General features: G+C 25.0%; 1 protein-coding gene across 8 annotated transcripts in view; it reads left to right on the forward strand.

Moving 5' to 3' along the window:
• The window catches only part of LOC118441188 (cell growth regulator with RING finger domain protein 1), a 33,968-nt gene extending 26,565 nt beyond the window's left edge, over window positions 1–7,403 (forward strand). For all 8 annotated transcript variants that reach the window (XM_085660190.1, XM_085660191.1, XM_035865237.2 and 5 more), the window contains 4 exons: window positions 1,989–2,160; window positions 4,257–4,398; window positions 5,448–5,555; window positions 6,081–7,403. In XM_085660190.1, coding sequence (XP_085516316.1) covers window positions 1,989–2,160; window positions 4,257–4,398; window positions 5,448–5,555; window positions 6,081–6,539 — 881 coding nt within the window. In that variant the 3' untranslated portion in view covers window positions 6,540–7,403. The remainder of the gene's footprint in view (window positions 1–1,988; window positions 2,161–4,256; window positions 4,399–5,447; window positions 5,556–6,080) is intronic.
• Window positions 7,404–20,000: the final 12,597 nt, after the last annotated feature.

The following is a 20,000-nucleotide window of genomic DNA, read 5'->3' on the forward strand; positions in this document are numbered from 1 at the left end:
CTTTTTAGTGACGTAATTGCAAAAGTGTTATTTTGGTGTTTTGGATTTATTTTTTTTTTTTTTTAATTTTATTTTTTATTTATTTATATTTTATTTCATTTATTTATAAACAAGTGGGGGAATTATTTTTTGTATTTATATTAGAAAATCATGGGTCTAACTTCAGACAAAGAATTGAAAAAAAATTTACACCATCTCTCATCGTGGCTTCAATTAGTATTTGTAATAAAAAATATAATATTGTAATTGTGGGGCTTTGACTTTTATTAATAATAAACAACATAATAGTGTAATTAGTTTCACATAATTTATTTAAAATTCATTCCAAGTGTCTCGAATGACTTAACAGAAAAATAATTATTTTATTTTTATTTTTTTTTTCTCTTTAATATAGACATTTTTACTTCTTTTAGGGTATTTTATTACTCTTTTGAAATTTTATTAGTGACATAATTGTAGAAATGATCTAAAATTTTTCTTTTCATTCTTTTTTTCTTTTCATTCTTTTTTTTTTTTTTTTTTTTTTTTTTTTTTTTTTTTATTTCTTTAAAATAAATGGATGAATTATTATTTTTTTGTTGTTGCATATAAATATATAAAATAGAAGACTGTGATTTTAATTTTAGATAAGGAGTTGAATAAACTTTCATCATCTCCATTGTGATTATCTACGTGTTTTTAATAATTTTTTTTTATTTAGTAAAATTGTTGTGTGTGTTTGTGTTCGTTAGAAAAATATTACAGATCGAACGTAAACATATTGATTAAATCAAATTATTTTCATATTTATATTATTTATAATTAATAAATTATAATTAATTTATAATTAATATTATAAATAATATAATAATTATTATTATAATACAATAATAAACCAAATAAATTCAGAATTTGTTTCTTAAAACATTTAAATTGATTTTAAGTATCTCGTTTAAATAAAAAAAATTAGTTATCATCTATGACTTTTTTTTTTTTTTTTTTTTTATTTTTTTTTTTTTTTTTTAAGTATATTATTCCCCTTAAATTTTACAAAATAAATAATGGTAAAGTTTTAAACAAATGTACGAATCATTTATATGAACGAATTATTTATGTCTCTTTTCAGATACAGGGTGACCTTTTTATATGGAACAAAATAAACAATAAACTTAATTACATAATAAGTATCAGTACAATAAGATACAATTATATATTAAATAAATTATGTTTATATAAGAATAAAACTACGATAGCTCGAGTGCATTAATTTAAAACATCATCATATAATTGGGATAATCAGTCAAAATGAAATATGAAAAGAACTATTGATATCATTTAGAATACAAACTATTTTATTGACGAAGAAATTAATATTTAGATAATAACGTTATTATAATATTCTTACGTATTAATTGTTATCACATTATTATTTTTTTCCTTTTTTTTTTTTCGTAACATTTCTAATCTAAAATTGTACACATAATAAAAACGTGTGCGTTTCTATGCAATAAAGTAACTTTAATTATTAAGATTCCAACGAAAATGTAATTATTCTTGATTTTTTCTTTTTCTTTTTTTTTTTTTTTCAAGATACTTTATCGCAGAACTATAATTCACATGGTAAAAGTTGGCTCAGCTTAAAAAAAAAAAAAAAAAAATATCGACACGATATAACGTGTCTGAGATCAGAATGCGAAGTCGCTCTAAAAAAACAGCGTTCTAGTTTCTATAATTGTTTCAGATAAAGAAAGAAAGAGAGAGAGAGAGAGAGAGAGAGAGAGAGAGAGAGAGAGAGAGTGAGAGAGAGAAGGGAAGAAAAAAGTATAGAAAAGAAAAACATAATACAAAAACAGAGAAGTCAAAGAAGGAAAGAAAAAAAATAAGAAAAAAGAAAACAATTGTGAAAAGAAAAGAAAAGAGGGAGACAGAGAGCGAGAGAGAGAGAGAAAAGGAATAATATAAAAAGAGATAAACAAATAGTAACAAAGAATTTCTTTCTTCTGTTTCAGAAGTTGAGTGCGAGGTATCCAGTCAGGTTGAATACTCACTACAGGCTATGTGGGGTGTCAGCATAAGGGAACTTCACTTGGCCCTTTGGAAGCCCTGGAGCAATCTCAGAGAGGCGTCCTTGAACGGCACGCTTCTTCAAAACCACGCTCAATATTTAACACCACCACAAACGTATCCTTTTGTATCTTAAAAAAAAAAAAAAATGCTACTCTAATTATCATCAAATTTATATCAACGTTTCTAATTTTTATTTCTTTCTTTTCTTCTTTCCTTTCTTTTTTTTGCTCCATCGTTTCCGGACATTATGGATATTATGATTTTTTCTTTTTTTATTTTATTTAAAGAAAAAAAAAAAAAAAAAAACAGAAAATGTTTTTTCTTTCTCTTCATTTTTTTTTTAATTTTCTATTTTTTTTCTCGTTTCTTTTCTTCTTGTTGTTTGTTTATTTGTTCGTAGAATTGTAACTCTCTATAACACTATGTAATTTAAAGATCGTCAGATTAAAGATCGTCAGATTTATCCGTATGTCGTCATCTCTATTATTTGTAGATCGTCAGGTATTCATGTTTTTTTAACTATTTTGTTTTTTTTTTAATTTTTAATTTTTAATTTTAATTTCATTTATTATACAATTTTTCTTTGTTAATTTTTTTTCTTTGTTTTCTTTTTTTAATCCCATCAAAGAGACGGTAGCCAATTTTAAATACTTATGTATTTACATTTCTTTTTCGATAGCTTTTGCATATTATTTCACGAATATCGAAGCGTTTTTAAAAAGTCCAAATTCTATGAATATATTTTTTATCGAGAAGATCAATAGTTTTTTTTTCTTGTTAATTTCTTTTTTTTTTTTTTTTTTTTTTTTTTTTATTTACTTTTTTTATTTTTAATCTAACACCGTACAATTTGGAAGTCACGTACACACAAACACGTATACTGAATTTTTCAAATTTTATATTTTCAATATAAATGTTAATTATATTTCAAAAAGACGAGAAACAATTGCGTCGAGAATGACCACGTTGAGAACAAATAGACGAAAAAAAAAAAAAAATAAAGAAAGTGTCTTTAACGATTCAAAAAAAATCTTTTTTATTCACGATTTTCATTCTTTGCGCGTACATTAAAGTTCCGAGAACATCTTACGAAAATCAAATCTTTCTAATGTATTTTTATTGAAAGGGATACCTTTTTTTCCCTATGTTTTTTCTTTCCTTTTTTTCTCCTTTCGTAATTCATCCATCCTTTTTTAATTACGTTCAGTTATTTTCATCTTTTAAAATATACCGTTCAAATATCGCATGCATTTGTAAAGAAAAAAAAAAGAAAAGGAAAAAACGAAGGAAAAGAAAAGAAAGATAATGTTTGTCCAGGCATAAGTGAAGGCAATGCCGGGGACTTTGTAAATAAACAACACCGATAGTTATTTTTAATCATATATATTCACGGTCACAAGCTGTAAGAAAGCCTGATAAAGCAAATCGCACGTGACATTTAAAAGTTAATTTTTTATTAAAAGTCAATAATTTACGTTAATTTTTTTTTCTTTTTTTTTCTCTCTTCCTTCCTTCCTTTTCTTTCGTTCATCTATGTCGCTCTTTCATTTTTTTTCATTCCTTTAATATTCTTCTTTAAAAATATTCGTTATCTAACATTTATATATTTTACGAATGATTATATGCAACACGTGAAATTTCGTTAGTTTCCACTAAATGCTAATGCAAATCGTTCGAAATATTTTCAAATATATAAATGTCATGGTGTATGCTTCAATATTACATTTGTCTTCTTTCCTAACGTTCGTGAATAATTTTTATCATAATATAAAAAAACAAATGAATGAATGAAGAAATAAATAAATAAATAAAGTAAAAACAAAAAAAAAGAATAAAAAAAGAATAGAAAGAAAAAGTTCGAAAAGCCTCGATTAGATCCAAAAATAAATCTTAATTTTTAATTTTAATTCATCAATATCAGACACGTGTAATTAACTGTATTAAACATGGTTATATTAATAAAAAAAAAAAAAAAAAAAAAAAGAGAAAGAGAGAGAAAACAAAAAAAAGGGATAGCTGTTAAATCTAAGAATAGAAAATATATTTGATTATATATTTTCTTTTTCTTTAATCGTAAACAGTAATAAAAATCATCACAAAATCAAAATTGATGTTATAAACTTCCTAAAGAAATGTTATGATTCTGAGAAACTAACTGTTTAAATGTTATCTAAACTTCAACTAGAATTTTCTTTATCGATTAAATATAGTAGACAACCACATGGAGAAGAAACATTGAGATTATCGCTTCCGGCACCAGAATTAGAGTTGGGAACACCACCACGGCTTTGTTATCCGTTAGTGATATTCCTCACTCGCAGAGATAATGGCGATCCACATCCTGATGAAACTGTAAGTACGAATTATTTCTTTTCTCCCTTTCCGCTCTTCTCTTTATCTTTTTCTTTCTCTTTCTTTAATGGTGATCCTTTCTTTTTTTGCTTTTTTTTTTCCCTGTATTTCGGATCGTACTTCGCTCATTGCTTTTTTTTTTAACATGCTACAAAAAAGAATAATTTTCTGCCATATTTGTGTGTGTGTGTGTAACTTTTTTTTTTTTTTTTTTTTTTTTTTTTCTAAAAAATTGTGTAACAAAAAAGTATTATTTCCTGCCATTAATAATATAATCTTGATGCAATTGTTAATACGAATCATCTCTCCTTCTTTCTCTCTCTTTCTCTCTCTGTCTCTCTCTGTCTCTCCTTTTCTCTCTCTCTCTCTCTCTCTCTCTCTCTCTCTCTCTCTCTCTCTCTTATTCTCTATTTATTTATTTATCAATTGATCTATTTATATTCTTATCTGAATCTCTTTCTCCAACAATGATTAAATCATCTTATTTAAAATTTGTGTCGCGTAATTGATCATATGTTCATGAGAATATTTTTCAATATCTTATTTTATTTATTAATTTTTTGTTTCGTATTTTATTTCATGAATTTTATTTTTTTTTTAAACAATTGTGTAAAAAAAGAAAAAAACACAAAATTATTTTCTATCATCAATGTCTATTTGCAAATTACTAAAAATTAATTAAAATTTTTCCATTATGAAGTTTTTTCTTACAAAATATAGATATATATATATATATATACATATTGTTGTTATTATTATTATATAATTATTATTATTATTATATAATTATTATTATTATTATATAATTATTATTATTATTATTATATAATTATTATTATTATTATCTCGCAAATAATGAAAGAAGAGTTATTTAAATAAATTCGTGAATGTGATTACTTAGAAAAAAAAAAGAAAAAAAAGAAGAGAAGGAAAAAGAAAAGAGAAAGATTAATTCATTCTACTTAAATCAATTTAATTCTAATCAGCTTATACTCATATTTTGTATTAATAATACATTTTTCTTTGATATATTTTTTTCTTTTCGAAAGGTTGCTTTGGTGAATGTCGTCCATATTAAGGACAACGTGTGCACATTGCCGACCTCGATTTTAGCACAATATTTGAAGCAAGCTAATGGGCAATTATCCTGTCTCAAGGTCAGTATTCATTCGTCGTTACTATTTTTGTAAACATCTATTAAATAAAATTAAGAATGTTGCACAAATTAAGTATATGCACAACGCATCATCGAAGATTGAAAATATTCTTCTTTTTCTTTGTATTTTTTTTTTTCTTTCTCTTCTTTATCAAATTTCTTTTATTCATATAACACAACAGTGTTAAAAAATAAATAAAATAAATATATAGAAAAACTATTCTAAATTAGATTCAACCTTTTTTTACTTTTACTTTTTTACTTTTATTTTATTTATTTATTTTAAATAATATAAAATTATTATTATTATTGTTGTTGTTATTGTTGTTATTGTTGTTGTTGTTTTTCGATTTTAAATAAATCAATTTATATGATAAATATGTCATTGTCTTTAGTTTTAACCCTTATATAAGAAATTTTCGAATAAATCGATATCTGACAAATTATAATTTATACATAATTTATATACATATTTTAACGTTTATATATATATATATACATATACATATATATATGAAATTTTTAGCAATTATATCTGGCTACTGGAAATTCAACGAATTACGACGAAGGTGAAGTGTCATCTGGCTTGGGCCCAGCATTGGCATTAGCCGAACCATGTAACAATAATGGCAGTTCAACGAGAGGTGCTTTGGTAGCATCGGGTAATAGTGATTCCGAGGGTTCATTTTGGAACACAACCGGCGAACAACTTTGCGTAGTTTGCCAATATTTTCCATTGTCACGTGCCCTATTACCGTGCAGGCATACTTGCATATGTGCATCCTGTTTCGGTAAGCTCGATCGTTGTCCGATGTGTCGTAGCCCGATTAAAAGTTATTTTTGTATTCGCGGAGAGGAATATATGCCAATTGAAAAGGACACGAATAAATGCTGTAAACAACAAAGACAAACAAACCATGGACCAACACATTGGTTGCATGATTGGAACGACAGATTAACTGATTTCCTTGGATTTGCACGATAGATGTTTGTGTGTGTGCATGTGTGTGTGTATGGGTGGGGTGGATGGGTGGGTGTTAATATGTATGGATATGTATATAGGAAGGAGGATATAAATCGCGATAATTTTAAATATTATAAATTTATTCCTTCTTCAAATTTTTCAATCGAATATTTTTAATTATTTTCAACTACACTCTATTCATCTCTCTTATATTCGTACGAGTTATAGGAAATAATAACAAGAAGAAAAAAAGAGAGCGAGAGAGAGAGAGAGAGAGAAGAAAGAAGTGATAAAAATTAATAATACCAAGGCTATTCCGAGTGATCCCACAAGTTCCAATTAATGATCATGGATCTTTTGTATGATTGGTTGGTTTTATATCGTGCGAACGTATATATATTTTAGGTTTGTTATGATACTTGTTAGAAGAGAAAAGAAAACAATCTATGAGAGGGAGAGAGGGAGAGGGAGAGAGAGAGAGAGAGAGAGAGAGAGAGAGAGAGAGAGAGAGAGAGAGAGAGAGAGAGAGAGAGAGAGAGAGAATAGTAATTTTCTCTTTATCACATTTATGTAATAAATGTATGCGTATGTAAGTCTTGAAAGAATCTAAAAACTACTTTAGTCGATCCTTTGCGTCGATCCTTCGCGTATCCATTTCTTTATTTTTTTCTTCTTCTTCTTCTTTTTCTTATTATTATTATTTCTAATTTATCGACAAAGTTCTGAAAAATCTCTTAGAATTCTAATCGAGTATTCAAGTCACATCACATTTTACTACAAGATCGAATTAGCATAAAGTCTGAATTTTTTCAACTTTGTTGTTAATGAATTGATTGAATGTGAAAATATTAAGCCTACTTAAAAAAAAAAAAAAAAAAAAAAAAAAAAAAAAAAAAAAAGAAGAAGAAAAAAGAATAAAAAAAAGAATAAAAAAAAAAATAAAAAAAAAATAAAAAAAAATAAAAAATACAGTGCGATTGAGCAAACAAAGATAGGTACATACAAAACACGCGCTTACGTACACACATATGTATATATATATATACACGCGCACATATACAAGATGGAGCCATAGCTAAACAAACACGATGGTATGTAAGGAAAAAGAGAAGATAAATGAAATGAAATGAAATGAAATGAAATGAAATGAAATGAAATGAAATAAGTTTAGACATCATCGATCTCATTTTTTCCATTTCATTTTCATTTTCGTTGACTTATGAAAGAAAGAAAAGAAAAGAAAATATTGTTTTATTATTCGTACTGAATTCTAAACATATTATTGTATAGTATTATTAATATTACTATATAACATGTATAGTATATGTAATTGTATAGTATTATTAATATTCTATATATATATATAAGACATATATATATATATATATATATATATATATATATATGTCTTAAGAGCATTAATTATATTAATTATTAATTTAACTATCATAATTCGTGTATAACATAAAGATAACTATATCTAAATGTGCGCCTATATACACACACACGCGCACACATACGAATGATATCTCGTAACTGTTGCTGATTTTTGTTAGTATTTAAAACAAAAACAAAAAAGGAGAGAAGAAAACGAAAAGACGTATTTTTTTATTTTTTAAGTCAAGACAAAAGAAAAAAATGAACAATCTGTAACTATCTCCATGTTTTCTTTTTCTTTTCTTCCATCTTTTCTTCTTTCTGTTTTTTTTTGTTTTTTTTTTTTTTTTTTACATTCTGAAAACTTCTCTTTCTCCATTCTAATCGAGAAAGATAGTAAAATCAAAAAAAAAAGAAAAGACAGAAAAAAGCAAAGGTGTTGCTTGTGATAATTTTAAATATAAATAAATTTTTTGTCTCTTTTTCTTTTTTTTTTATTTTGTCTATTTTTCTTTTTCTTTTTTTCTTTTCTTTCTTTCCGATAATAAAACAAATCGAGCGACGAATTTAAATGTAAACAATAAATTATTCAATTAGTTAAACCATTTGTTCATTTATTGAATTAATTAATTAATGCATATACGTTTTTACATCCATACGTACGTGTGCATGTGCATATACGTGTGTGTGTGCGTGTATACGTGTGTTTTTTAAATGTAATTAAATAATTATATGATAATAAGTGCGTATAGGACCACCAAGTAATCGTAATATTCATTTATTATTATTCTTATTCTTTTTTTTTTCTTTTTTGTTTTTCGCGTTCATTTTTTAGTTTTCTTTGAGAAAATACGATTGGTAAAAAATAAAAGAAAAGAAGAGAGGTGAAGGAGAAGGAGAAAGAGGTAGAAGAAGATTATAAATGTTTAATCCTTAAAAACTATCATAAGTGTTAATTAAGTTAAAACAAATTTGATTATGAGTGTTCTTTTTTCCTTTTTTTTTTCTTTCTTTTTATTATCACTATTATTATTTTTGCATTATTATTATAATTATTATTATTATTATTATTATTATTATTATTATTATTATTATTATTATTATTATTAATAATATTGTTATTATTATTAATTAATTAATTAATTAAGATCAAATGAAAATTAATTAAGTTGTACAAATATTCACAAAAGAATAGAAAAAAGGAAAAATAAGTTACCAATATTATATCAATAATTAATAAAATTTTTAAACAATATTACAAATTATAAATGCACTTGAATTAAAAAAGGGCGGGAAGGAGGGGGACGAAAAGGAAAAGGAAAATGTGAAGAAGAAAAAAGAAATTTTTATTCATGATGAGATAGCCTTTAAGGATTAAAAAAAAAATATCGTTTTGTATTAAACACTTAATATGTAAATAGCGAAGATGATTATAAAAAAAAAGAAGAAAAAAAAGAAAAAGAAAAGAAAAGAAAAGAAAAAAATATATATACATGCATATATAAATATATATATATATATATATATATATATATATATATATATATATATATATATATATATATAGCTACGTCCGAATAAAAAAAAAAAAAAAGGGATGAAAAGAAAGAAAAAAGAAGTAAATATAAAAGTAAGGCGAAAAGAAGAGAATTTTCTTTAACGATTGCTACAACTTTCTTACGATACTAAATGGTAATAAAAAAATATTTTTGCTTCTAATGTGTCCATTAAAAAAATTAAAAGAAAAAGAAAAGAAAAAGAGAGGGAGAGAGAAGAAGAAGAAGATGAATGATAAGACACCGCATCTTTTATCGCGTTCTTTCTATCATTATTGTTAATATTCTGCCGTCCAGAAACAGCGATAAACCAACATAAAGAAAAAAGAAAAAGATACTAAAAAAAAAAAAGAAAAGAAAGACAATGAAGGATATATACGAACTTAGGAAAGAGAGAAAAAAAGAATTAATAAAAATTATTATTTTTTTTTTTTTTTTTTTTAGTACGATGCAAATTCATTTAATTCTTTCCTTCTTGTATATGCTTTAACCATGAGAGAGAAAGTGAGAGATAGAGAAAAAGAAAAATGTTAATTATCATAATTTTTCTTACTTTAAGATTGTATTAGCGTTTAAGCTATAAATAACAGTCTGTGATAACTCTAATATTGTCAAATGTTAAAAGAAAATATCGCTGTTCTAAAAAGGAACAAGACCAAGAGATAAAATCGATAAATGAAGAAAAAGAAAAGATTTGCATTCTTTTCCTTTTTTCTTTTTTTTTCTTTTTCAAGAAAAAACATAGAGAGAAAGAACATTTTTTTTTTTTTTTTAAACAATTGACTACTATTAATCTTTTCTACTAATAATCTACGAGTATTTCTCGAAGATTATTCCATTCATTGCTTTTTTTGTTTCTTTTTCTTTTTTTTTTTATCTTTTCTTTTTTTCGGCAAGTAAAAATTGTTGTCACAAAAAGTCGATGATCGGAAAAACGCTTTTCTCTCATAATATAGATGCTCCTGTTTTTTTTTCTCCTGCAAAAGTAATGGCCTCTGATAATGTGAAGAAATCGTATTATAGAGCTGAGAATATAACAATACTCTTATTTATATATTGTATTAGTTAAGTATGTTTCATCGATTAAAATTTCGAATGCGAGGATTTGTACATAATTTATTTAATAAAGCATACTCTGCGATTAAGTAACTTTTTGAATTTTATCCTCTTTTCTATCTATATATAATAATAATAATAATAATAGTAATAATAATAATAATAATAATAATAATAATAATATATATATATATATATATATATATATATATATATATATATTAGATATTTGCTAAGTTCCAATAATGATATTACATTTTTAACAAATTGAATATTATTATAATTACAAATTATCAAAATTTTTGTGAATTTTATATAGAATATTTTGAAAATATCATTTACTATTATATATATATTTTTTTTTTTTTTTTTTTTATTTTTTTTTTTCTAATATTTAATATCTAAAAAGTAAAATAAGATTAAATTCTCTTTTTATGTGAACTTTATAAGCTGATATTTGTGATTCAAATTTTCCCGGTATAGAACTTCAGGTTACCATTAGATTACTCATAAGATAAGTAGAACTCTACTATATCGATAGCAGTTAAAAATATTTCACCAGTACTCGCTGTACTAGAGCGCCATCTGCAGAGAACTGAAAGAAGTCTGGAAGATCTAAAAATATATTACCAGCTTATGATAAAGAAACGATGAAACGAAGGAAAAGATAACTGCGTCTTTTCCTTTTTTTTAGATTGCAAAATATAAACTTTTTAAAATGGATCTTTAATTCCTTCGAAGATTTCTATTGTAGTTTGTTTATGATAATAATCTAGAATATTTTCGATCTCTTAACGTTCGACAAATAAGACAGAATTAAGTTTAAAAGGAGTCTACAAGTTTACTTTTTTATTTAAAAATAAAAATAAATCTGATGCAAAAAAAAATATCTTTAAAAATAACAATCTAATTTGTCTTGTAAGTAAAATAACGAGAATAAAAACTTGTAACTACACATTTTAATCTCCTTCTTGATAAACCTGATATACATATATACATATATACATACATATACATACATATACATTAAAAAAAAAAAAAAAAAAAGATAAACATAATTCTCTTCATTAATAAAAATCTCATTTCTCTTTTTCCTAATGTGCATTCAAATACTGCATGATATATTTTTATTTAAAAAATAAAACATCCAGGTGGTTCGTGTGTATTTTTTGTTCTTATAAAAAAAGAGAAATCAATTTCACAAAATCAAACTGGAAGAAAAAGAAATTTAACGGAAAGTAAGTTAAACGTAAATATTAAAACGAAAAGAAGAGAGAAATTAGATAAGGCTAAGATAAAAAAAGAAAAAGAAAAAAGAAAAGGAAAAAGAAAAAAAAATCAACAAATAAAGAAGATTCCATGGGTCGACAAAAACCGCTGAACATTAAACGTATCATTAGCGTAAAAAAAATTATGATGAACGTTATCACTGGTATAATACTCAAGGATAAATTATACTATGCGTACGCATGTAGAGAATAATAACAAACGAAAGATTTTCATTGACTTTTTAACATTACGAAAAAGGAAAAACGTCATGGATATTGTATTGTGCTGTGCTACGTTGTGTTACGTTGAAAGAAATACGGTAAGAATACAAAGGACTTCTCTAAAAAGAGACAAATAAATAAATGAATAAAGAAGAAAGAAAAAAAAATTTACACAAAAAGAGAGAGAGAGAGAGAGAGGGAGGGAGAGAGGGAGAGAGGGAGAGATAGTCGAAAGAGTGATACCCACCAGGTCGTTCAAACCAAAAGCGGGCGAAGGACGATGAGTGAGTGAGAAAGAAAGAAAAAGAAAATGAGAGAGAGAGAGAGAGAGAGAAAGAGTTTGAGAAGAGAGTCGGGAGTCCATCAGGCTAAAGAGTGGCTATCGTGCCGGCTAAGGGCTATTTCATGTTAACCGCACTCACCGAGCTCCTTTTTTTCTCTCTTTCTCTTTCTCTCTCTCTCTCTCTTTCTCTTTCTCTTTCTTTCTCCTCTCTCTTTTCTTTCTCTTCCTTTTCTCTTCTTATTCCCCTCCACGTGTTTTTCTACGGCGCAAACGTGGCACCGCCCCTTTTCAATCCCTCTCCTTTTACTCGAGTCCTTCGACTCTACCCTTTTCTCTTTCTCTCTCTCTCTCTCTCTCTCTCTTTCTCTGTCTCTCTTCGTCTTTCTCTTTCTTTCTTTCTTTCTTTCTTTCTTACTTTCTCTCTCTTTCTCTCTTCCTTGTCTTTGATTTCTCCTTATCCCTTTCTTTTTTGTTCTTCCTTCATTTCTTTTTTTTTTTTTTCTTTTTATTTTTTCTTCTTCTTTCTTTTTCTTTTCGCGAAATCGTTACCTCCTCTTGCCTTTTCGACGATTTTATACTACCACGACCAACGATTTATCGTTAGGAACGATTTGCAAATCGGTATTGTCCTTTTCTTTTTCTTTCTTCGTTTCTTTTGTCTCTTTCTTATTTCTAAAAGATTTAGAGAGAGAGAGAGAGAGAGAGAGAGAAAGAGAGAAAGAGAGAGAAAAGAGAGAGAGAGAGATAGAGAGAGAAAGAGAGAAAGAGAGAGAAAAGAGAGAGAGATAGAGAGAGAAAGAAAGAAAGAGAGAGAGATAGAGAGAGAAAGAGAGAAAGAGAGAGAAAAGAGAGAGAGATAGAGAGAGAAAGAGAGAGAGAGAAAGAGAGAGAATGCTTTTTTCTGAAGATTTTTTTAGCAAATTTATAATTATTGAATTGGCTCCAATAGACGATATTATTGATATTTTTTTTTTATATTTTATATCTATTCATATAATACTATTGACATATGTACACATAGAGACAGAGAGTATTTTTAGTATTCTTTATTTTTTTTTTTTTTTAAATTACAATGAAAAACAAAAGAAGAAAGTTAAAAATTCAAATCCAAGGAAAAGATTTTAAATATTGCCTATTGAACGAACTCGATAATATTCAATTTATATAAGTGTTTCTTTTTCTTTTGATAATTTTAATCGTTAATCACATAATATCAATAAGTTTTAATATATTTAAATAAATAATATCGGATAGAGTATTTTTTAAATTTCTATAAAAAAAAAAAAGAAAAAGCAAGAAAAAAAGAAAAAATCAATTTTAATAAAATATCTTTACGTTTCTTATGAACTCGATAATGTATTTAATTTCTTTTTTCTAATCCTTTTCAAGGTCCTAAGTTAAATTTTATAAATTATAAGGTACGAGATAATTGTACGTTATTTAATTAAATAAATAATGAAATGTATTTGAAAAAGAAAAAAAAAAAGATTGATTAATTCAATGTAATTGGAATTAACAAAATTTATTATGTTAATTTGTAAAAATACATCCGTTGATCCGAAGATGTTTAATTTGTAAAAATACATCCGTTAGGAGGAATAATAAAATACAACATTTAGAGGACTATAAAAAAAAATTATTTAGATTATAAACGATGTAAAATATTTCAAGAGAATTATAAAGAAATAAATCCTAATAGCTTTAACATTTTAAGGAAATATTTTGAAATAATTGAAAACAAACATTCGTCGTGCAAGTAAAAAAAAACGAAAGGAAGTATCCACATAACGTCGCCATTTTATGCTTTTCGTTTCCGACATTAAAAAAAAATTTTTTCTTTTCTTTTTTTTTTTTTTTTCAAATTAACACACATCTACCTATTCAGTTATCTCTCTCATAAGTTTCCACAATAATAATCGAAAATAATAGGAAAGAATGAAATCAAATATATCATAGACAACAGATAATCGAAATGTCCGGTTGTCGTTATAATTAAAAAAAAAAAAAAAAGAAATAAAAGAAGAAGAAGAAGAAGAAAAAAAGAAACGATTAAATACGAGAATTATTACGCAAACGAATAATATTTTTTCTTTATTATTTACTTACCATTAAAACCGTATATTAATTAATATAAGATGAATCGCTATGTCGTAAAATACGTCATATCGATTGTATTATACCGATTATTATCAATACATCTTAGATTTTTATTTTACCTATTATATTTATGACGACGAGGAATGAATAATTTAAAAAAAAGAAAAAAGCAAAAGAAGCGAAAAAAAGCGAATAAAAAATAATAAAAAGTAACATTATCGAAGAAAAATATCATTCGATGAAAACAAATAGCGAAGAAATACATAATAATTAACTACGATTATTGATATAATAATCGATAAAACACAATTGAAGATTTTCTTTCTGTAAAATTTATTTTAACTAATTTATCGAAAGTAATTCGTTGAATTTAAAATATATAATGATAATAAGATATAAGAAACAAATATTATTTAATTATTATCCTTATATTATTATTAATTTATTTATATGGATAGATACATCGTTTGTTAAAAAAAAAAAAAAAAAAAATGGAAAAAAGGAAAATCTATAATCTGTAACCTGTACTTTGATAATATTAATTAATTATTAATTAATAAAATTAATTAATATTTAAAAAGCAATGTACGAAAAAATTATAAAAAATGATATTTTTATTGCAATAAATGTTCTATATGAATATGCATGAACATTATGACAAGAAGTATGCGTATGTAATGAACATCATTTTTTTTGTTTTTTCTTCTTTTTTTTTGTTAATAACAATGAACTTTTTTTTTGTTGATAACAAGAAAATTATACTTTTCATTTGATATTGTAAAGATTTTGTATAATCATAAACAATTTATACGAATGTATGGGTATCAAACATTATGATAAAAAGTATAATAAAGAACATTTTATTTTTATTTTACTTTTATTTTATTTTTTTTGTTTTTATTTATTTTTTTTTCTTATTTTTCTTTTTTTAGTTATGCGAAATTATAAATCTCATTTAATGATCACTGATATGAATACAAAAAAATAAATGACGTAAATCAGATAATTAACTTGTAAATGTACGTAGATATAATTTTATCTATAAAGATTTTCATTTTAAATAAAAATTAATTTGTCATAGAAGTGTTTTGAAAAAATTTTTCATCATTGACATTTTATAAAAAATAATTTTTGTTATTGATAAATTTTGTTAATATTAAATATAATATCTTTGCAAGAAGTATAACCAATCTTTTTTTTTTTCTTTTTTCTTTTTAGTTATTGCGACAATCATTTCCATTATTTTTATTTAATATTTAACATGATAATGGAAAAAAAAATTTAATATATAAAAAATAATAAAGCAGGATGTAATTTTATAATGAATATTTTTGTTTTGTTAATTACAATAATCAATCATTTAATTTATGTCATTTTTATTCGATATCAAATAGATATAAACAAATTTTTAAAACAAATTTTAAATCCTTCTTATAAATTAATTCAAATAAAAAAATAGCTATACTGTTATATCCCTTTAATAGATTCAAAACGATGAATATCAAATAAATAAAAACAAATAATATCTATCTAGATTTAATTTAACGTAAACATTGTATAAAAATTTCGTATATTATTATTCATCGATCATATTGGTTGATTAAAAAATAAATAATTATATACAATATAAGATTAATAGATTAAATTTGGCATAGGATTTGTTAAAATGTTACGATTATTTTTTCCTTTTTTTGTTTTTTATAATATGTACCAGTAAGAAAACAAATTTCTACATAACTACGAATTATCAATAATACAAATGATACTGATATCATTTATTATTCCGATTAAATTTTATAATTAATAAAAAAAAATTTTTTTTTTATGAAATATAGATATAAAAAAAATTCTCCGCTCCCTTCCCAAGAGAGAGAGAGAGAGAGAGAGATAGAGAAAGAGAGAGACAGAGAGAGGAGAGAGAGAGAGAAAAAAGAAAGAGGAAAAAAAACTAAAAAGATAATAACAAATCTTATGACAATGATCATGCAAGAACATATACAAATACACTTACATTCATATTCTCTCTCTCTCTCTCTCTCTCTCTCTCTCACACACACACATACACATATAGAAATACATATACACAGAAAACACACACACGAACAAATAGAGATATTCACGAAACAGAATAGTTTGATATTTAATTACATATATTTATAACCTCGTTCACCGTTCACTATCACTATATACGACGATAGACGAAAATCAAATCGATCGGATCTAAGATAAAAAACATTTAAGAAAATAACGTAAACGAGTACAATCATGGCAATGGGCAAGACGAAGATGTTAATAAATTCAAAATAATTTGTTGATTGGTGTTAAAAGGTGTAACATGAAAATTTTTAAAAAGAGGAAGAAGAAGAAGAAGAAGAAAGTAAAAAAAAAACGTGGCGAACGAATTTGAACCGAGTCGTGGTACGTCTACTGTACGAGCACTGATTCGAAAAAGTACGAAATCCGAAGAGCGCAGTGTCTCGAGTTTTGTTTTCATTTGTCTTACCGTGTTGGCTACTACTTTCTTGAAGAAAGAGGAAGAGGAAGAGGAAAAGGAAGAGGAAGAGTAACGAAGAAATAAAAAAACAAAAGAAATACAGAGATAAAGATAGAGAGAGAAAGAGAGAAAGAGAGAGAGAGAGAGAGAGAAAGAGTGAAAGAGAAAGAGAATGCTAGGAGGAAGACAAAGAAAGAGAGAGAATGCTAGGAGAAAGAAAAGGAAAAAAAAGAAAAGAAAGGCGGATGGGGGAGGGGATGGAAAAAGAACAAACAAACAAAAAAGGAGAAGAAATAAAGATAGAAAATCGAGAGATTGGAATTCTAGAGTTCTTTTTTTTTTCCTTGGGAGGGGAGTTTGAAGGGTTTCAGGGGTTTGAGAAGTTTGAGGGGTTTGGGTAGGGGTGAAGGTAAGTTCGATTCCATTTGGAATTCGAAAGAAATCTGACATTCCAGTATCGTTGTGGCGCCAACGGGTGGCCCTTATCGCTGTTCCAGGACACCGTTACTTCTTCTTCTTCGTCTTCTTCTCTTACATAGACATTTTCTCGTTTCTTTTTTTTTTCCCTCCCTTCTTCTTTGTCTCTTCATCTCTCTCCCTCTCTTTCTCTGTCTCTCTATCATTCTGTTTCTGTTTTTGTCTCTGTTTTTCTATTTTTTCTTTTTCCTTTCCATTTGACTGAATATCTTCTACGTTCTTCTAAGATCGTTTTCGTTGAGTGCACTGTATATAGTTCTGCTTTTCACCCATGTTACAGACAACCCATCTATGACCCATTCCTATCTGTCAAATTACATAGTACACATAGTATACATAGTAACTTGTTTCATGAAATAAGAACATAGTTATTCATATATACGTACAATATACGTACATATACTTACGTACACATTATACGTATTTATGATATGTATGTATACTTAAATATATATTATATACGTATCTACGATATGTATGTATATTTGTAGATATATATATCATACGTATATATTCTTACATATATATTATATATAAGTATTATATATATTTATGTATATATATGTATACTTACACTCATATTATTATATCTATGTATTAAATGTATATATGTACACGTATGTAGGTATAATCACTGCTATTATATTCGGATATATCTCTTAATCGAACATAATCGAACCAATCTTGAAATAAAATCTTCGTTTATTACTCTTACAAATTTAATCATTAATCTTTCTAATCGTCTAATCTTGACGAAATACAATAAGAGTTTTAAGGATAAGATAGATTATTATCTACCCTTAAGTATTATATATAAGGTTATTACTACCCTACACTTATTAGTGGGTAATAGGGAAAGGAATTTAAATTCAAGTACGGTTCAAGTATATTTCGAAAATATACAACTTGTTAAACGCGTTTTCATTATAGCGACGGTGAATTTATTTCCCAAGGTATATTTTTCTAATCGTATCGAATAATTTTATTCAATAAATTTTGATTCAATTTTTTATGTCGTAAGAAGAATATCGAGTTGATGGCAGGAGAAGGGGGAGAGATATATGTGCTAAGTAGATACAATGTATCGAATTGAATATATATATATATATATTCCTTAATAGCTAAGATCTATATGTATATCTATATATATATTTTTCACGTTTCACACTATGAGTACTGATATTATATAATTGAATCGATTTTAATCATATTTTTATTTGTCTATATAAAATATAACAAAAGTAATATTGTACTATATAAATATAATTTGTAATTTCAGTTTTAAATAGTTTTTTTTTTTTTCTTAATAATTATATCAGATAATTTATTTCTTATCAGTTTTATTTGATGTCATGATAATAATTGAATTATTTTTAATTCTATTCATACATGTCTTTCTCTCTCTCTCTCTCTCTCTCTCTCTCTCACTTTTCTAATAAAATTTTTATATTAAACATTTAATAAAAAGTAATACAACTTCCTATAATAAAAAAAAAATACAGATATATATATATCGGTTTGTAATTTCAATTGAAGAAAATTTTTTTCTAATCGTAACAATAATTAATTATTTTTCATTATTTTTATTAGATATTGTATAATAATGGAAAACATTAAATCGTACTTATCTTTTCAGTATGTTTTTATATTTAAAAATAACATACAAAGGGAAGAGGATGGGTGTTCTAGTTTCGTAAATGAAAATTTTCATTTTATGAAGCTATTAATAATTTATTCATTTTCATTATTTTTTTATGAGATTATATATAGCAATATCTAAATTTTAAATTGTATTTGACTTTTATCTGATTTGTTTATCCAATTAAGATTAATATATTGAAATCGTAATTTCGATTTAAACGAAATATTTTGTTAATCATTAGAATAACTAATAAATTTCTATTGTTTTATTCAAAATTAAATAAAAATTGGAAAAAAAGAATTGTTAATTAGACAATATTAGATTATATTAGAGTATAACGTCAGTTCAAACACGAATTGTTTTAATAATCGCAATAGATCATCATTTTTTATCATTTTTATCCAATATTAAATTATAAACGTAAATTTCTCTCTCTTTCTCTCTCTCTCTCTCTCTCTCTCTTTTTCTCTCTCTCTGTCTTTCTTTCTTCTTTCATTTATTCGTTTGTTTGATAAAATATATTCGATCCAAATTTCGCTCATGATTTTAACCGTACAACCATTTTGAAATTTGACTCCGAATTTATTTAATATATTAAAATTTTATGTCAAGTAGGTATCTTAAAATAACAAAAAAAATGTATATATATAAGTGCGCGCGCGTATGTCTGTGTGTGCGTGTGTGTGTATTCAAAATGAAATTAATCTCCGATTAATAATACTCGTAATGGAAAACTAATCTTATTCAAACCTTGTTATTAAAATCTAAATTATTATTATCCAAATAAATTATTGATACATTTTTTCAGTATACTTTTCGACGCGAAAGCTTTCAAATAAAATTTCTAATACACTCGATAATTCGCTCACTTAAAAGTCATGGTTTTTATAGAATATTTATCATCAAAATACATTGATATGAATTTATATTTTATAATCGAACTATTTATCGTTCAATTAAATTCCCAAAGATATTGAATAATTGTTAAATTAATCTAACTTATCAAATTA

This window comes from Vespa mandarinia, chromosome 11, assembly GCF_050613455.1.
Source record: "Vespa mandarinia isolate Hongniang chromosome 11, ASM5061345v1, whole genome shotgun sequence".
In the NCBI taxonomy this organism is placed as follows: Eukaryota; Metazoa; Arthropoda; class Insecta; order Hymenoptera; family Vespidae; genus Vespa; species Vespa mandarinia.